Genomic DNA, 19,953 nt, shown 5'->3' with positions numbered 1-19,953 from the left:
AAATATACAAAGAAGGAGGGAGAGGGAGAGAGGTGGGATGGAGGGTGTGTAAATATGTTAAAGGTGTAATCAGATCAGCAGAAAAACAGCCCCATCTTAAACTACGACTCGTTCATTTAAACAGTAAATATCTACCTGGTTGCTTGGATGTTGCTTTTCCCCGTTGACCCCGAGGAGCACAGCCTCCTCAGTGTTGTCGCTCTTCATCTCCACCACGATGTTATCTTTGCTTGACTTCTCTTTGGTGCTGCAAGACCAAAAAAACTCCTTAAAGTCAGAAACATAAATACCGCAACAGAATGTTCTTCTATCAAGCCATAACAATGGTGATCCATTTACCTTTTGGACACTTGGAGGAAGTGGAAACAAGCTGTTATCATAACACTAACATACATATATTGTCACCTTTTAAGTTGATTGCGTCAAAAAGCAAACAGTTGCTTTATTACACATCCAGCAGTTACGGAGCAAAATATGGTAAAGTTTGTGTCCTACCTGACGAACGCAAGCATGTGGTTTCTATACCAGCTAGTTGCTAATTGTGTTGGTCTGCTGTGCTGAGCAGGTAATATACAGTGCAATTTTAGAGATTTTAGACTGTACTAGACTACAAAGCTTCATAGAGCTGAGAGGAAGTGCAGAGTTGGTGATAATTATCTGTGGGTTTATCACTACGAACTGCACCTGTCATATAATACATACTCCTTTGTTAACATGTAATTATTAATTGCAGCAGCTTTAACCATGTGAGTGTTAACTACACACATAGAAATACCTACGAGGCTGATTGCAGTTATTATTTTAAAATAACAAAACGTTTTTTAGCAGCTTTGTCCATGTATTTCATTCATTCATGCATCGTCCGTAACCCGCTTATCCAGTTAAGGGTCGCGGGGGTGCTGGAGCCGATCTCAGCTGTCAATGGGCGAAGGCAGGGTACACCCTGGACAGGTCGCCAGTCTGTCGCAGGGCTGACATATATAGACAGACAACCACTCACGCTCACATCCAATGAACCTTGCATGTCTTTGGACTGTTGGAGGAACCAGAGAGAACCCACGCTGACACGGGGGGAGAACACCGGGAATTGAACCCGGGCCCCTCTTGCTGTGAGGCGACAGTGCTAAGCACTACACCACCATGCAGCCTGTCCATGTATTTGCATTTTATTTATATAAAAGGTGATTTAATGCCAAAAAGGGTTCTGATTTTTTCCTAGCAACATAAACGTTGGCCATGCCTGCTATCAGTTCAAACATCTCAGTTGGAACCCACATAACATTAATATGGGTTCAAAGGTTGATCTGGAGAGTGGACATCTAAAATGTATGGTGGATAATGGCCTATGATACTAACAAATCACCGCTGTAGCTCTAGAAGGAGAATATTAAGGAATTCCATTCAAATTACCTTGATATTATCATAAAATCTGCAATTTAACTGTAACTCAAGAAAGTGAACTAGTGTGTCTCTCTGCCATGCTGGCCTTCTTTCATGTCTTATTCTGTCCCCCAAAAATTGGTCTATTAAGTTTTTGGTTGAGATCCAATAAATATATGGTGTCCACGACAGATGATGCTGAATCTAAAGGGATTAAAACACATTACATCTTCACCCTCCAAAATCAAGTGGTTTTCGTTGTACTTACAGGTCTTGCTTGCCGGACCGCCCACAGATCTTGCCCTTTTTGTAGAGGAAGTAGAGCACACTCCCTAAAATGGCCAGCAGCAGGATGCAGATTATGAGGACTGCAATGATAACACCATTGCCCTCTGGTGGGGAAGAAGCACAAAAACAACAACAACAGGGTTAATCCCTGTTAATGGATTATGAGAGAGATGACGGTATGAGGCAGGAGAGTCGGACACAGGATGGTTTCAGGCAGGCTGTGCAGCATTCCACAGTGTGTAAGTACAGAGGATAGCGTTTTTACAGCGCGTCTAAAGAGAGTGCAGCACTAGCGTTATTCAGGTGACCTATACCTGGTAACCTAAAGAAAGGCAGTCATTCAGGGGTGTAGGAGGAGAGGTGCGCTTATATATGACAACATGCACAGGAAGAGGTGAAGATGAACAACTCAGTGATGGTTCAATATGTTGTTCATCAGGAGAGAGCGGAGGTCTGATGAATGCTGGGAGGTGAGAGAGACGGCGGTGCTGTGGAGAAGTGGAAGGAGGCTTTTTGCCTTTGAGATGTAGAGGTGAGGGAGAGTCTTCAGCAGCGCAACATACAAACCTTTCTTGATTTCCTTTGCTCGGGTCTCGGTTTGTGCTTTGACTGAGAAAAACCACATGAGCACAATTATCAGTGGGTGACTGGATATATTAAATAACTCATACCAGCAGGCCTGGCACACACACATAGACACACAGACACACACACACAGCTAAGACCTTCAGCAGAAGACTGAACTGGACACAGTGAATGTTTAATTTGAGAGGATCTTATCTGTAAAGCTAAAAAAGCTAAACATCTAGCCTGATGTGGTCAGTAGCACAACAGTCGTTACCCAGGGCAGCCCTGTTTGATGTCAATTAACCGGCGCTTTGCCAGAAACAACAACCCAGAAACCCAGAGCAGTTTTTCTCAGATTTTCTGGCATGATGTACAAGAGAGAGAGGAGGCAGGAGGAAAGAGAAAACACAAGGCGGCACACGTAATGGGAGTCAGGAGATTTGCTCTGAGTGTATTTAAGCATCAGCTGCTTGCTAGAGTCACACTGATGCATGTGTGTTTGTGGTTGTGTACCGTGTATGTATCTTCAAGCCATAATGCTAACAGGAATACAATACTCATTCTTCATAGTACCGCTGTATGCAGAAGGTAAATAGTGCAAGTCTTTTTTGGCAGATTTAATTGATTTCTCCCCTGGGATAGAAACTATTATTCTCACATAATTTGTAAAACTCATATTAAAAAAAACACCAATAAGTTTAATTACATAATAACCTTTCAAGCAGAAAAGGAGAACTGTGCCAACAAATTGGTCACTGAGACACCTCACAGCCATGACAGTAATATCACCCATTAAAAACTATAAATGCCTTGTAGAAACCACAGTTTTAAATCACAGTGATTGCTAACCAACACTGCTGTAATGACCTTTCATTCATGCCACTGTGGTAATTGCTGCAGGCTTAAGTGTTTTCCTTTCTCGCTCTCATTCCTTAAGTCTGACTCACAGAAATAACGGCTCAGACACCATGAAAGAAAGGAAGTGTGTAAACCACCTGACAGTAAACATGCACATAATGACTGAAGCATCACCCTCAATCAAGTCCTTTAAACAGGATTAACATTTTCTAAACTTTTCTGTATTTGACTTGACTTGAGTTATGTGAGGCAGACGTTGCAGAGTGACTGTGGTCTTACCTGTGGCAGAGGCAATGGTAGTGGCAGTGGTAGTGCTAGTGCTAGTGCTAGTAGGAGTGTTGGCTGGTGTGGTGGTGTTTATAGCTGAAAACAGGTAAAGGCACACTCCTGTTAACACACTGGGGGAGGAAGGAAGCACATTTAACAGCCGCACAGTCGCACAGCTTCACAGTGTCTCGTCCAAAGCAGCAACACTGAATCACCAGAATGCACATGGCTGAGCTTGACGCCTTCAGACAAAGTAAAAAGTGAACAGAGAAGTGACACAGACAAGAAGGGGAGGACCAAGAGGAAAGGGGGGAAGCGAGGAGGACAACAGGTAAAAACGGACACGGAAATAAACACAAAGAGTGGAGACAGGAAAGCAATCTGCAGAAGGAACTCACTGGCATTGATGTTGAAGGTCGCCACATCAGTGCCGAACTCATTGGAGGCATTGCAGGAAGCCGTAATGTCAGAGGTGACTTTGATGCTGACCACACTCTGAAGTCCAACCTCGGTCTTGAGGATCTGGTACAAAAACACACAGAGTACACAGAGAAAGAAATCAGGTCCACCAGGGGATAAAGTTTCCCTTTCTTCTGCACAAGTTAGATTTTAAGCTGACATCCTGTCACAGACTGACAAAGACTAGAAATTAGTGAAGAAATACACACCTTTAACAACTAATACACAGCCACCAACCTGCTCCTAGCTTTGTCATATGTATAGTAAAACAACATTTAAAATAAGAAAATTCCAAACAACATTTTTTCAGTTAGTTAAAACTTTTTTCCCTGTAATTTTAACAGTGAGGATTGTATACTGTAAACCAGTTGTCATGACTGACCCGACAGTTGAAGTTATTTGTGATTAAAGAGCTTAAGATGTAATCTAATGAGGACACATTTTGAAAAAAAACTCTGCTGCAGCTGTAGCTAATACAAAATGGGAGGCTTCTCTCTACTGTACCTTTCCATCAGAGGTGGTCCAGGTAATCGTGGGAGCAGGAAAACCTCTGACATTACACCTCAGATCCACTGTACTCCCAGTACTCTCCTCCATCTCTGTGTACCCTGGCTCTTTGATATCTGGTGGGCCTGCAGAGAGAAGAGCAAGAAATAATGACATTGGAAAAGTTCTCATGACCATAACTACTATAACTAATAACAGTGCCTGCTGCTAACCCACAAAGTAAGCTTTCCATTAAAAACTGCCACATTGACCCAAAAAATACAACTGAAACTACAAAAGAAAGTGAAAAAACTATAACTGAAAACATTATACGTTAAATTAAGACATTTCTTGAAGAACAACATTGATTATATACTAAAAGCAATCTTAACATTCAATATCTGTGATCAGATTTACCCTGGACTTTGACATCAAGTGTCCCGCTGGTTTCCATTCCCACAATCTCAGGAACAGTCACCATGCACACGTACTTCCCTGCCGAGTCAAATGTTGCGTCCTTCAGGATCAAACTGTGGCCGGTTGAGAACTTCGTTCCATTCTACACAAGCACACAGGGACACAACACTTAACACAGACGTAGATATGATGCAGATGTTACCAGTGTAGTAGTTTTTTAGTATACCAGATGGCCCCTTTAACAAGCATTTTACAGAAAATTTTGCAGAAAATTTTCAAACAATCATTTCACAAAAAATGAAATTCCTTTTATAACTGGAAAACTGATGTTCACTAAAACCAAAACACAGCCAATCATGAGTCTCTGCCAACACAAACAATATCATAAAGGCTTCCTGAAGGGCCACCTTTTACGCTGAATCTACACAAAAGTGTCACTGACGTCTGATTTATGAAGTTCCATACTAATGCTTGGGTCTCCACCTCCTAAAAATGAGCCTATGATCACCTAATCTGATGGACAATTACCGTTTTAAAAAGCAAAAATATAGTGTAGACTGATCCCAACCTAAATCCGTTGAATGTTTCACACAGTGCCTGACTGCTCCTCAAAACATTATGGTGACAGGTTTTCTAAATACAAGAGATAAAATATTGCTGCTGTTTGTGACTTTGTTCTGTACTGCATGTGTGTAGGTGACCTTCATCCAGACCACTTGTGTCTGGAGAGAAGAGAGGGCGTTGCAGGTGGCCTTCAGCTCCTTTCCTTGGTCCACCACAACAGTGTCAGTGGGCGTCACAACTGCAGGGTCGAGATCTACGCACACAGCGGGGAGAGGGAGAAGAAATATCAAACTGGGCGTTTGTGCAGTCGTACTGCTGGTAGATTGTATTTTTCATATCAGTGCAGATTCCTTACAGTTGACGAACACAGTGGTGTTTCCCGAGACCTCCTCCACGTGGTCCGACTCAAAGTCCGTAGAGGTACATTGGTAAATTCCACTGTTGCGACGGGTCACTTTATCCAATACAAACACATTGTCGTCTAAACTGTAGTCGTCCTACAAGAAGACAAAGTAATCTGATCAACAAATGGACATTTGGTTGTCAAGATCTCTATCTGCTGAGGAAGACAAGGCAGGAAGTAGTAACTCTGCTGCTGGTTTTGCATGGGCATAAATAATGAGCGTAAAACAGTTGATTTTCTTACACCGTTGTACACGATTGACAAGACTGAGGATGGCATATTCCCATTGCCATGACAGTGAAACTCAATAGAGTCCCCTTCCTTGATGTGGCCCTTTGGTGACTCCACCCAAACTTTTACAGCTGTGGAGGGGTCTGAAACGGAGAGAGGAATTCAAGGTCACACCACGAACCAGACCACAAACCTAAACTAATTGTAGAAGGTTTTTGTGATTCCCACAACTGTCCCTGCAGCAAACAAGGCAAATAACTGCAGCCAATCTTGTGGAAAGCCTTGACAGAGAAGTGGTTTCTTTCATAGCACCATATTAATGCACATGTATCATATATGAGCATAATGTTCAGGTTCCTACATAGATCAATTACATAGTATATCGTACCAGTTGTCAATATGTGGCAGATGTTGTCACTTTTTAAAACTGTGATTGTCTGTCATTCATAAGAAAATCATTATGTGGTCTCATAGTACGCCATGATACTGATGTTCTACTATGCGTGAAACTCACAGTGTACATTGATTTTCATATGGTTGGTCTCGGTCATACTTGTTCCTCCGGGAACAAAGAAGGTGACCTCGCAGTAGAATGTATCATTTTTATCCTCCTTTTTCACCTTCATGCTCAGGTCACTCTTGACAGAGTACAGGCCACTGGATTCCACAGTGACGCTGGGCACCACCTTCACCACTGGAAAACACAGAAGGAAAGGGAGGGAAATGGAGCAAAAGACCGTGTTGAAATATATTGTAGATGTTGATGTCAATCCATCTCACCATCCGGAGCACCGCGTAGTGGTGTGTTGTTTCTGTACCAAGTGATGTTCGGCTTGGGGAAGCAATTTTTGACCTCGCAGGTCCCAACCTGTAGGAGAGGAGAGAGAATGAGAGAAGACTAAATTCAAAGAAATCAATTGTTGGCCGATAGCCATTTCATCGTTTTTCTACTCAGATTTTCGTGATTCAAAGCTTGATTACCTTGGATGGGCTGTTTTCGTTAATTGAGATCCCTGTTTCCACAACCTCAATGCTTGGAGGGTCTGGTGTTGCTGCATAGAAATAAAGCACTGAATTAAGATCTAGAAAAGAGTGTTATTGGAAGCACTGAAAGGGTTTGAAGTGTTATTGAAAGCATCAAAAGAAGTTGGTGCCAGTTGAAGGGTAAACACTGCAACGGGCTGACGTTTTAGTTGAAGTGAAAATGCTGAAAAATATTGGGCTGTTAGTTGAACGCATTTACGGAATGTGACTCATTGAAATGTCACAAAGTGTGACATTGTGCCAGCGAGGGTGACTTTGTGAATATTGTGATGCATAAATTATTCATTAGGTGTGGATATCGTGCGAGTGAAAGAGTTTGAAGTAATTTTTTGGAGTCAAGCTAAAAATGAAGTTTTAAAGTCTGAAAGGTCTGGAATGGGCATAATTTAACTTTGACTACAAGTATAGAAAAAGCTGTACATATACGATGAAGTCACTCTGTGACTTTGTATGTTTTTCATTGTTCCTGATCCATTAAAAAAACAACTCAGATTGAATCTTACCGAACACCTTCAGCTTTGTGCGTCCCTCCCCACTCCCTTCTGTAAGACTTTTGATGAGACAGATAAATTCCGTTTCGTCCTTCACCTTCACATCGCTGATACGCAACACAATCTCTCCATCGGCTCCGGTACCATTCACACTGAACCGGTCTGTGAACGGTGTGCCTTTGTCTTTATTCTTCATGGCGCTGTCCTGGTAGAAGATACTCTGCCTCTCACCCGACAACGTCACCTAAAAGGTCAGAGTACAAACGTGAAATATCACATACATGGACACAATCATCCTCTCTGTGTATGCGTGCATCAGGATTGATGAAACTCACGTAGAACCACTGTATGCTCATGCCGCCAATGCCTTCAGAAGATGTGAACATGCAGGTGATCAGAGCCGTTTCTCCCCTGAACACCTCCACTCTGTCCTCCATGTTCACCTCCACATCAGCCATTACTGAAAAAGAGAAAGACAATACATGTGTTGGTCATTTATTACCATCAACCTCATTTTTGCCCCAAAACAGAGAGAATTTGTGCAAATGTTTTCCTTTCTTTTTCTAATTCTGAGTAGTCAAAATTAGTCGTCTCCTTTTTCAGTCAAAAATCACGTCAGAGTGAGTTTTAAATACGTTTCTTATATTTCTTTAACAAAGATCTTTGCCGATTTAACAAAAATGCTCCTTCAAGCCACTGGAGAGAGTGATGAACATGTTTGTGTGATTTATAGCTAATCAGGCAACTCAAGTTCCCATGCAAATTTATGAGATTTCATGATAAAAACAGTGCCAGTCAAAGCTCAAACGAATGAATGGAAAAGTGTGGAAAGTGCGATAGGAATGTCCTATTTGTGTGCGTTTCATTTACTTATGTGAGGAATGTTACAGCAGAAACTAATACATTTGATAATGATTGATGAAGTATTAGTTGATTGATTAATGCTGATAACTTCTCCTTATTCATCCACCGAGATAAATGTCAACACAAATATATCTGTGTTAAGCCAATATTAGCCTATACGGTATATCAGCAAATCAGAACTTAAAGCCAATAAACCTTCATTGAACTGAGCCTGAAGGAGACGAGTTGTGATACGACTGAACCTTGATGTTAACAGCGTTGACTGACGATTATCACCCTTTACCAGAACCAGTTTTATGGTGAAGATAGAAACCCTTGCATGCACACCCGGTTGACACAAACTCAAAAGGAGGCATGGAAGCAAAAAGAAGAGAGGAGAAAGTCATGGAGGGTCAAAGGGAAACGAGAGATGCTATGACAGGAATGAGAGGCCCACCCATGTCCACATTAATGTGCTGAATTCCACCATGTCACCCTCTCACAGGAAGAAAGGCTCAATTTACAGGCAGCATAGTAGCCCTACTGTTCCTCCATGATCTGTCTCTGATGAACGAGGTGGTTTTCCCCCTGCCAGGGTCTCTCGCCATCCTATTAGTCTATAGGAGGGACCCCCTATAAAACTTTACATGGCAGTGTGTCAGAAGATGTACGAGATGCCAACGAGATCCGTAGCCTGGAGGTAACAAGGCTGCCAGGTTTGATTTGGGTTTTCCTGACGGTCTGTTCATTGTGTTGCTGAATGTAGCTTTTCTCGTAGTTTATGTCAAGAGCTGCTCAGAATAATGTAAATGTGGTTCATCTGTGTCCTGCGTTGACCTTCTTTTACTCATTCATTTGAATCACAAGAAGCACAAGAAGCACAACAGACAATACACAATAAAACACAAAGTACTTCACTTAGTGTCATGTCCCAAAGCGTACACCGGTGTTTTTTACATTGTATATTATTTTAAAAATCCAGGACTATGCTTTCTACGGTGTCTCATGGTCTTCCTCAGCAAATCCAGTTTGCTTAGTTTTCATGCAGATAGTACTTGGACTAATCTACTGTACAAGGCCGTGAGATTTGATCAACAGATAGGAAAAGCTAGTAAGTTTAAGCAAGACTTTGAAAGAAGAACTAGCAGTTTCTTACTCTTACACATTAATATGTAAGAATTGGACTCACTTGTTTTGACGCTACAGCCTAACTAGGTTTGACCAGTAGCTTAAGGTGGCTAACGTTAGAAGACTTTAGGTGCGTCTGGTTGTATAATGTATTTTAAGATCCTTTTCATTGCTCCTGTTTCTCTGTGTTTTAGCATTTACCATTGTTACATGATTATCAAGTTTGGCCACAGTGGGCTCTGTTACGTTTGAAGTTTGTACTTTTTGTCAAAATAATATTTTTGAAGTTGATTAAAAAAAACGGAAGCATAGCGTTGCTGAAAAAGGTTAATTGAATCATATCATTTGTTTAAAAAATGTTTTACATTATTTTTCAGACAAAAATAGGGCACTATTATACTGCATCTGAAGATACTTCATCTCTGAAAAACAATTAGATGCAGTTAAGTGCATTACCATCACACCAGGGATGCCTGCTGATGATCCTATTACCCAGCAGACACACTTTCACTGCTGGCATTTCATTCCATCATCATCTGCACAGATAACAAACATTTACTGCTTCTCCCCCCCAAAACTAAACCAGACTGCTTCTGGATCTGCATCAACAATAAACATGGCTCCCCCTTCTTTCCCGTCTCTCCCTCCCCTCTGTTTACATCTGAAAACCCCCTTTTCTCTCCCACCTGCCTCTCCCTCTGCTGTGTGTTGCTGTTTACCACCAGCTAATGGAGCTGGGCGGATGCTTTCCTGTTAAAGAAATCCAATTAGCCTCTCCAACATAGACATTTCCTGGCCATTAGCGTTGGAAGGACAAGGCTGACTCACTCGCAGCATCCCATTCCCCATCAGGGGACTTACCTACAGTGAGAATTGGGATTCAGAGGGGCAAATTCAGCTTCTAGTTTGTATCAGACTGAATGTTTCACAAAGTCTTGCTTCATCCTGTCTAACCGCTGGAGTCTGTTTGCTCACAGGAATCTCAATCAAATCTCATTAGTAATCCGACCAGCATTCATCTCCACAGTGCATCAATCAGAGCGGCTGGTACTTCGAGGCCTCAGATCGATCCTCTCTGATGATGGGACAGCAGATATTGGAGTCCATGCACATTTGATAACAGTCCTAAATCAGTATGACAGAATAAAGCTGAACATCCCCTCTGACAGCGAGCGGCACGCTGGGAATGCATGGCCTCTCCGGTTTTATGAGCCGGAGATTCACACAAGAGAGGGGAATGTGCTCTGTACATAATAGTAAATACTGCTGCTGACCCTGAAGAGAGGAGACTGTATGGAGTATGTGGAGTCACTACGATGATGCAAATTTAATATTTTTACACAAGTAAGTAAAATAGGACCTGAGGTTACCACTTGTTCGAAGTTGTTTCGTCAGACCAAAAGAAAACAATTAGGAAGCTGGAATAAATGAAGTGATAATTTCAGTTTTCATGAACAAATAATCTAGAATATTTGACTTGATATGAAGGTGCAGCAGAGAAGAACAGTATCACTGCAGACTGTTTGCTAAATATGGAGCCGGAGCCAGTAGGTGATTAGCTTAGCATAAAGACTGGAGGCCATGTCAAAATAGTTAGCCTAAACGTCCAGTCAAGGAGATGGTCCAGCACACAATTGGTCCCCAACTGTACCTTAAAACTGTTTTAGTTAACAAAACCAACAAAAAACTTCAGTGAAGTTGTGGAAATCCATATATAATATACTGTGAAATTGATAAAGCGACTTTTAAAGTGAAGAATGCATAAAAAATGGATTTCCACACCGAAAGAGGAAAAACGCTTACAATAACAACACTGTTTATGTTCCCACAAATATGCAGAAAACATTGAGTTGAAAGGGATATTTAGCTTTGATTTATGCAGCTAAGTGAGTCTTGGTCATGAGTCTTGGTCACACGCACATGCACGTATTCATGCATCTCAATTAGTATGTCAGCGCTGATAATAGTGCTTCAGAGAGCTCCAAGCTGCAGGTGATCGATCCCTCAACAGGAATAAAACACCCCGTTTTAGCCGGGTCCCCCATAAAACACAGCTCATCCCACAAATAGGACGGATTGTATTCTAAGGCACTGCAAACTTAGGTGCACTTAGAGATAAGACAAAATAAGCCTGTAATAAAAGGAGAGCAGAGCCACAAAGGATAAGATAGATCTCTAGGGGGAAGTCATATCAAAAACATTGTTGTGTCTACAATGAAGTCAAAGCCTTTTGTCAGGATACACAATCAGTTCCTGTCTTTGGAGAGCGATGATAAGAAAATTTCCTGCCAGACTAAAATCTAAAAATCTAAAAAATCTAAAATCTCTTAATTTAGTCCTCTCAATACAAGAACAAAAAAACCTCCTTTTAACAAAGAAAACTATTGTCAGGTGATCGGCAGACATCAGGATAATATATTCTTAAACATTTATCACTATATATTTTTGAACAGATGCTTCAGTCCTCCATCTAGCACGTACAGTAGACAGATGAGATGAAGCATGTGGTTGTTCAAAGGCTGGAATCTGTTTTGACTCTCTAACCATGAAGGGTTTAGCTGACAGGCTGCAGTCGACCTGCCCTTTCGCTGTCTGCTTTGGCGGATGGCCCAGACCACAGATGGTAATTTGTGAGGGAGAGGAGAGGACGTCCACCTTCAGCACATTAACTGGTATTCAAACCAGATTATCTTCCTGGACTCTTTTTGACATTTATCTAACGGACTGGCGGGATGGTGTTGCAGGTGCAGAACATGTTCCTGCAATTATTTATGGGACTTAGTTTTGGAAAAGTTTATTTTTTCCCCTCTCCTTCTCTTTGTTTACTTGACTCTGTTTTTCTCTTCATGTATTTCACATACAGGTGTATTTATAATGCAATAAAAGCACTCTGCTGGCCCTTCTGAAGGGATTGTGGTTTCAGTTAGAGGGAAAGTAATCACGTTCTGTCTTTCTTTAACCTTAAAGGTTCTCTATACGATATTTAGAGCATTGATATAGCAGCAGAAAACTATTTACTTTTTTTATTTTTTAAACACAGTGGCATAATGTCTTCCTTAGCAGAGTCATTCTCCCTCTGTGTGTGTTGTTCCAGCTCTGTTTTCGTTGTTTGCACCGTTAGCGCTGTTAGCTGCGAGTAGCCGGCTCAGCCGTTGCCATGTTGAGAGCCCTGTGGAGGCAGTCCTTCTGCTCTGAATATCGAATTTAGCCCTTTTTCCAAGTTCTGTAAGTGATTTAACATAACCATTAAACAATAATCTTGCTTTATTCGCTAACAGCAAATATTGTATTGCAAGAGTACATATTAGTGTCAATTCACAAAGTTTCCTTATTGTATTACTAAAAAGTGTTCTCTAAATAGCATTACATTCTTTCAATACTTTCTATGATTAGTACAGAAGTTATTTCTAAAAGACAGGACTTCAACACGGACGAAAGCTCAAAGCCAGACCAGCAGCCTCCAAACAGTGTTATGTTTAAAATAGCACAAAATGTGGAAATGCTCAACAAAAGACTGACTGGGTCTTGCGACAGGAAAAGATAATTAGATAATTTAAATAATTCATCCCTTTAGGATTATGAAAATGCTAATTTAAGTAGTGACCTCATGACATTTCATTCTCTGGGGACCAAGGTTACACTGAATAAATATCATGACTATCTGTTGATTTAATAGATTTCTTCTTGTGAAAAGTCAAAAATTTTGCCTGACGCCAGTGCTAAAGAAAAGGTCAGAAGGTCGCCAGAATAACCCTTAATATCCGTAGCAACATTTCAGGTAAACATGGTTATAAGCTGTCAAGATATCTTTTATATGGATAGACAGACAGACATTAATTTCCTTAGGCACTGCTGCCTGTGGGGAAAAAAAATTCAGAAAGCACTTCCTCAAATCTGACGGGGGAAAAAAATCTGATCAAAGCAGCAGCAGCTACTGACAGGATGATCGCTGAGGTCAAGGGTAAGCAGACACACACAACCTGAGATCTTTCAGCCTGTCTGGGAGTTGTGAGGTGGGACGAACAAATCAGATGTGCAACAGGATCTCACACACACATACACACACACACACGCACGCACACGCACACACACGCACACGTGAGGATTCTGAGCTGTATCTAACTGACCTGAACTTGACTCCAGTACTAAATACATTATTACATGCTAGTCAAATGTTTCAAAGCACATGACATACATCCCACTCAGCCACGTTTCATTCACTAGTTTCCAACCACTTAATTCAGTGACTCACAAGCAGCCTTTCTGCTCTCTCTAAAAGGAAATATCTAGTCCAGAACAGATTCATCTGAAAGAGAAAGCAGGCAGTTTTGTTTGCATTACAAAGTCCTTTTATAATCAGTTTCTTCTTGAAATAGGTTTCCAGGTATTGTATTAATATTTACATATCCAGGATTCCTCTGCTTAGACTGCTTAGACCCTGCTAAATTCATGTTTAATTTACTCCTGGCATGTCCACCAAAGAAAAGGCTGAGGCTCCACTGAACTAAGACATGAAAAGACTGATTATTAAAAGGAAGTAAGGATACCGGGACAGCAGAGCTTCTCTGTGTTTGTGTGTGTGTGTATTTGGACATGGACCTAGTTTTAATTGCTTGCCATCACCCACTAGCTTATCCTGTCAGGTTATAGCACTGCTGAGAAGCAGAATGAACACAAAGGCAGAAAAAAAAACATGTGGGAGCATAGTTATAATCATATGTAAAATAACAAGCGCTGTATTACATTCAATTATTATTTTATTATTGAATCATTTTGTGGCAGTTTTGTACCTAAACAGAGCATGCATACCACAGTGTATATAACTTGGAACCAAATATTTCCCCCCAGACACGCCAAAATGAAGAAACAGCTTGGGGACATGTTTCCAGTCCTGTCGCATCTAAGAATAACAATGGCCTATCAAGCTTGTTTGCTTACATGATACAGCAGAATTACAGTGCACTGACCTGACTGGCACCAGAAATAGCAACTCTGCTTCAGAACAGAGTGAGACAGAGAGGAAGCATGGGAAAACAGTGCCTCAGTCAGGCTTCTCTCTGAATTAACGTTAATAGGTCTAAGGAAAGTAAAAAGAGTAGGAGTTAACATAAGAAATCTGATAAAAGATGAGCGAGAGAGTATCGAGGAAGAAAGGACAGGGGTGGGAGAAATCAAGCGATGTGTGAAGAAAGAGGGTGTTTGGTTCTCTGACATTTATCACACTAATCCCTCAATGGCACACTTCCAGTATCTTGCAGGGAGAAGGACATGTTATCAAGTTGAAGTGAGAAGAGAAATACAGAGACAAACTTGTACTCCCTGACCTTCCACTTCCATTTCTCCTGACAGGCTGCAGGATGTGAATGATGCGTAAATCCCGTCACACAAAGGCACATTTTACTTTGAAACTTGTCAATTTCACTCAGCAGCTCTCTGATTCATGCCAAAGATATTCGTAACTGGTTTTAAAATCTGGTACAAAGAGGCATTATAATCCTGACTGTCAGTGTAGCAGTTATGACTTTGCAAAAGTTTAATTGTTATCTTTTCGATATTCCTATCATTCTAGTTAGTTGGTTTTTTCCTACAAAAAGGCACGGTCAATTTTTAGGACCAGAAATCTACTTGCCTGAAGAAAATGTTTACTGCCATTATAGGCATTCTGATTTATTAGCGGTTCTCAAATAACAACAAAGAACTAAATTGATTGATGAGTTTAATCTTAAAGCAAATTAATGTGGGGTTTCGCCCACATCCTCTAATTCCAGCCAACTAAACTCCTTTTTCCATGAAATGCTTGTTTAATGTCTTTACCTGTCGACATTTTCTTGTGTGTGCCAGTTGTTACTGCTCATGTGCATCTCTCAACAGAGATCAGAAGGAAGCAAGAAGGCTCACTCCTTATCTACTTCCATCAAAAGCTCTGGAAAAAACAGGGTTTTTTTTTACCACTTACCCAGAAGAATTAGGATACTTACGGGCATCCTGTGTGAAAATACCACAAACAGCTCTGTGTGCAGGATATGAAAAATACATAATGCATGAAACATTTAAAAAACATCCAAGTACTAATGCAGCACAGCAATTTTCTCTTCATGTAAAGGCGCAAGGGGGTTTAGAGGATCCAGTGATTTTGAAGCTTTGTATTTTGCTAAATCCAATTTGACCCTTACTTTTGATGCTTTTTATTTACTAAATCTGTCTTTTGCAAGTCCCTAAATTTTATGGTGGTTCAATACTGGCCCCTTTATCTGAATCTGGAAGCAGATATTCTGAATATGATCTATGTAATATTGCAATATAGTAAAATAAATGTTGACTTCTTTTCCAAATTAAAGAGTAGTTAAGGGGAAAAATATGGGTTCAGTTTAACAAGAATTCACTCAAGTGACTCTAGTCAATGCAAATCTGTTTTTGACAAGCAAATACAGCAGATCATGTCTCCTGGAAGACTAAGATTCTTCAGAGACATATTTAAGGGATTGGCGGACGCAGCCAAATTCTTATTCCCCCTGCATAGACCCATTGCCAGAACAGAAGCCCCACTTAGTTTGGGTCAACTCCGCTTCGCTAAATGGTGCAAAGGAATGTGAGAAACTCTTAAAAACCTATACACTAAAGGCCTTGTCACATGTTCATCAATCAAATTAGTCCTGTAAGGCACCCCAAGGCATTTTAACACAAACCACACACACACAGGGCTCTTGGATTTAAACAAGCACTCAGAACGAAAAGGACTCTCGGTGACTCATGAATCCCCCATACAGCTCCTGGCATAGCAGACACATTTATCCATAAAGTCAACATGCAGCAGGGTTTATAATGCCATGAATGAGTCACTCAAATAAAAGAACGACAGATTTTCTGCACTATCGACTAATAAAATACTAAATATGCATGATATTGTGCAGCAACTATTTTGCAATACATCATTTACATATACAATACATATTTTATTAATATTTTTTTAAAGATCCAGCTAACAATCCTGTCTCAAATATTTCTGCAGAGAATTCAGAACCTCTTTGATCCAAAGTGCACGTTGGTATTGTTAGGAACTTTCCAACCCCACCCACCCCCAGCTCTTTGACCCAAGTGTGTTTTATTCTTTCTTCATAAATATGCATGCTTCTTTATCCTGTTTGCTTGCATTAGTGGTCACCAGTTAACAAGGCTTTCTTTTTTTAATGAGGAGTCTAGTGACCTTACTATCGTTGCATTAAGTAGAGACGCTTCTAAAACTAGTCTTGTTGCTGCGACCTTGGGCAGGTTGAATGACTCTATTCCCGCTATGTTGGCTGCACACAGTAACTCTCATGAAGTAGAGAGGACTGGCCAACAGATCCAAATAGAAATAGCAGCTAGAAACTAGACTCTGAGGAATTACAGGAGTTTCAGGTTTGAATGTATCAATATAGGATGAGTGCAGATTAGTAAACCAGATGTAGTTGATCAGTGTCAAATTACATGTTTAATTTTTAATGGTCATGGTAAATGAATCTGAGCAGTCACAACTTTCATGGATATTGTTCGTGCTGAAATGCCAAACTTATAGTCTTGCTTTCTCAAAATTAGGGTATCAAAGAATAACTGACAGTTTCATAATACAATCAATCATTAATCATTGCGATCCCAAGACTTAGTACTGAAGTGCTGAATACTCCTCTGCATGAGGCCTGTGTGGAGTTCAGGTGATGCTTTAATTGCTGTGTGCAGGGACAATGAGATGGACAGTGGCAGCTGCAGCAACCAAACTGAACATTCCCACGATGCCAGCAGGAAAACAAGGTCAACTTGTCACAGTGACCCTCCAGACACTTTCCCTAACACCCCCACACACACACACTCACTGATCCCCAGGGCGCTGGAGCCGAATGCCGGCAGTATCCACTCAACATGCCATTGGACTTAACGATTTCCAAAAGGCAGAGAAGACGATGGCTACAAAGAATGTAAATACAGAGGAGAAGATCAGAGTGGACCACACAACAGGGGAGAGATAGAGAGGGAGTCACATCGCTCTCTGATTTCTCCTGGTCATCTGACGCTATATTCCATTTCAACAGACCACCTGTTGTACAGCTCAGACCTGGCTCGGTTCTCAGCATGCCAGACTCCAGTCCATCTTTCAGGGGGCTCTGCTGAATCACAACTGTTACAACAGCATAGCAGTTAAGTTTTGGATGGGTCTCTTATAAAAAGGTCATTTTGTTTGTTTTCTGCCACAACAGAAACATTATACCTGTTACTCTGGATAATATATAGAGAACACAGAGTCCCTCTGATAACTGATGAACAATATTGTCAGTAGAAAGAAACTCTTAAATGAAAAGTTTTCACAAATTAAATTTCATCTGCCTGTGTATTGTATTGGCATGGTGGATCCATTTTCAGTGACAAATGTGGGGGAAAAAGTGAATTATGCTGTGCTGGGTAGGGGTAGGTGAGGTAATTATCTGTTCTGCTTTGTCGCAGCAATAATACTAACGTTATCAGTTACACCTGTGTTAAAACAAGTTGAAGTATCTTCAGTGAAAAAGGTCTATTCAACTCAACATTTCACTCCACAACTTGGGCATTTTATTCCTTTTAAAAAAAGGCTTGAGTGATTGGCTGCGAGCAAAACCACACAGTCCTTTTTTCCCCACATCTGGGTACAAAAAAGATCAAATGAAGGTTTCTTTGGCTGGAGAAGTTTCAGCTGACAGCTTTAGGTATCGAGATACTGAAATGCCCTAAACTAATAAAGGCATTTCAACTTCATCCTTGGCTCGGTGCGAGTGTGCCTGAAGTAACCCCAGAGGCTTCCCTTAGTTTACAATTTTATTCACTTGGAGTTTACCTACTTCACAACAAAGTGCATCGCGTATTTTCTCTTTTGTACCCAGCCCTAAGGAGTATTCGCAGACCACAGCTGTGAAGATCCAACCGCAGGCCTGTAACTGTGAGGATCAGCACAGGTTAACTGACCTGAGGTCTTTGGTCTTCCTTCAGCAGTTACACTCCAAAGAGAGTTCACTCTGTTCCCGAGCCTTTGATATCTACTTGGCAAAGAGACCTACTCTTCTTTAGTTTCCACACTCAGCTATTTTGATATGATCCCCCCCCCCCCCCCACACACACACACACACACACACGCACAGGCAGACACACACAATTCATATGTGTTGAATACAGGACTTTTGACTTCATGTGGGATGAGGTTATCTTCCCATGTCCAAACCCACAACTCCCATAATATTAAAAAAACAATGTTAAATTACTCTCACAATCTCACAAATCTATGCCTACTTGCATTTGTATGCCTGTGTGTGTTTGTGTGTGTGAGAGTGTTTGTTAGTGTGTTTGAGTGAATCTCAGTGGACCTCCTGCCTGCTCCCATAGTGGTACGAACGCCCCCTCCATCCTCTTTCCCACGTCCTAGACGACAAAATGGTCCCCATATCAACTACTCTGTGAGCAGACAGAAGTAAAATAACACAAGCTGCTTTGGAAGTATGAGAAAGGCCAACAGGCAGGGGATTTTGAGTGCTGATAGTGATGGTACAGAGAGAGAGAGAGAGAGAGAGAGAGAGAGAGAAAGAAAGAGAGAGGTCCCATGACATGGCTTCACAAGTATGAAACGTACGTTGCTTGCTGCTGGCACATATGGCTAAAGATAGATCACAGATAAACACACACACACACTGAAAGCTTTTCACCCATTGACTCACGGGATAAAGTACTCAGCAGCAACTCTTTCCTTTTTTGGTGAACACTACAAGTGGTAATAATGATTTGTAAAATCTCTTTCATGACACGATATCTATATGCTACCTTTGTGTATATGAACAGGTGAGAGTTTCTGAAATGAATATTTGATACAGAGGTATCTGCAACACAATCTATATCATAGGCAAAAATCTGTGCATTCCCATGTATGTCATATAAATATGTAAGTTAAAGATCCCATAAAATGGGCACTTTAACGTCATGGAAACAATTTCCTTCCTGAGAAAGGAAGTGGTGACCTTATACTGCATTCATGGCCTATACAGTAGGATGGATGGTTGAGATGGGAACGATTGTAGAAGAATTCACATAGCATGACAATTTAAGACGGTTGTACGATAACAGAGTTGGTCCAGTGAGACGTTAAAATAAGTTACATTGACAATATAACCCATTATGTTACTAAATTATTGATACCATTTCATGGAATTTATAAAGAACTCATTACAAAATCCTCTAAAATCGTCACGTTTGGATGTGTACATCCTCCTATATTCTCCGTAGCTTATATCCCATTGGTTTATACTTGAATAAATTAATGACTAAATTATCCCTCACTGTGTTGTGTGCAGACACAACCTCCTGTTTCCATGGGTAAAACATCCAGCTTAAAGGTAAAAATGTAATTTAAGGCTGCTTTGGAAACTGTCTGCACAAATTCAAATCCCCAGGGGGGGATTCACAGGTAAGAATTAAACTGGTAATTTGTGCAATCTGCCCATAGAAATGTGTTTTTAATTGAACTAATGTTCTTGC

The 19,953-nt window shown here is 40.9% G+C and overlaps 1 protein-coding gene across 3 annotated transcripts in view; it reads right to left on the bottom strand.

Annotated features, from left to right (window-relative positions):
- mcamb (melanoma cell adhesion molecule b) overlaps positions 1 to 19,953 on the bottom strand; it is a 33,867-nt gene that overhangs the window by 1,794 nt on the left and 12,120 nt on the right. Inside the window, exons 2-16 of one of the 3 annotated variants that reach the window (XM_054602241.1) lie at positions 7,791 to 7,915; positions 7,468 to 7,699; positions 6,902 to 6,972; positions 6,701 to 6,788; positions 6,435 to 6,614; positions 5,933 to 6,063; positions 5,642 to 5,783; positions 5,424 to 5,539; positions 4,723 to 4,864; positions 4,324 to 4,451; positions 3,759 to 3,882; positions 3,373 to 3,456; positions 2,236 to 2,277; positions 1,649 to 1,772; positions 136 to 247 (exon numbers count right to left, since the gene is read on the bottom strand). In XM_054602241.1, coding sequence (XP_054458216.1) covers positions 136 to 247; positions 1,649 to 1,772; positions 2,236 to 2,277; positions 3,373 to 3,456; positions 3,759 to 3,882; positions 4,324 to 4,451; positions 4,723 to 4,864; positions 5,424 to 5,539; positions 5,642 to 5,783; positions 5,933 to 6,063; positions 6,435 to 6,614; positions 6,701 to 6,788; positions 6,902 to 6,972; positions 7,468 to 7,699; positions 7,791 to 7,915 — 1,841 coding nt within the window. The remainder of the gene's footprint in view (positions 1 to 135; positions 248 to 1,648; positions 1,773 to 2,235; positions 2,278 to 3,372; positions 3,457 to 3,758; positions 3,883 to 4,323; positions 4,452 to 4,722; positions 4,865 to 5,423; positions 5,540 to 5,641; positions 5,784 to 5,932; positions 6,064 to 6,434; positions 6,615 to 6,700; positions 6,789 to 6,901; positions 6,973 to 7,467; positions 7,700 to 7,790; positions 7,916 to 19,953) is intronic. The other 2 variants (XM_054602249.1, XM_054602256.1) reach the window with 2 other exon arrangements.

This window comes from Anoplopoma fimbria, chromosome 1 (assembly GCF_027596085.1).
Source record: "Anoplopoma fimbria isolate UVic2021 breed Golden Eagle Sablefish chromosome 1, Afim_UVic_2022, whole genome shotgun sequence".
Classification (NCBI taxonomy): Eukaryota; Metazoa; Chordata; class Actinopteri; order Perciformes; family Anoplopomatidae; genus Anoplopoma; species Anoplopoma fimbria.
This window is presented reverse-complemented; position numbering and strand designations above follow the sequence as displayed.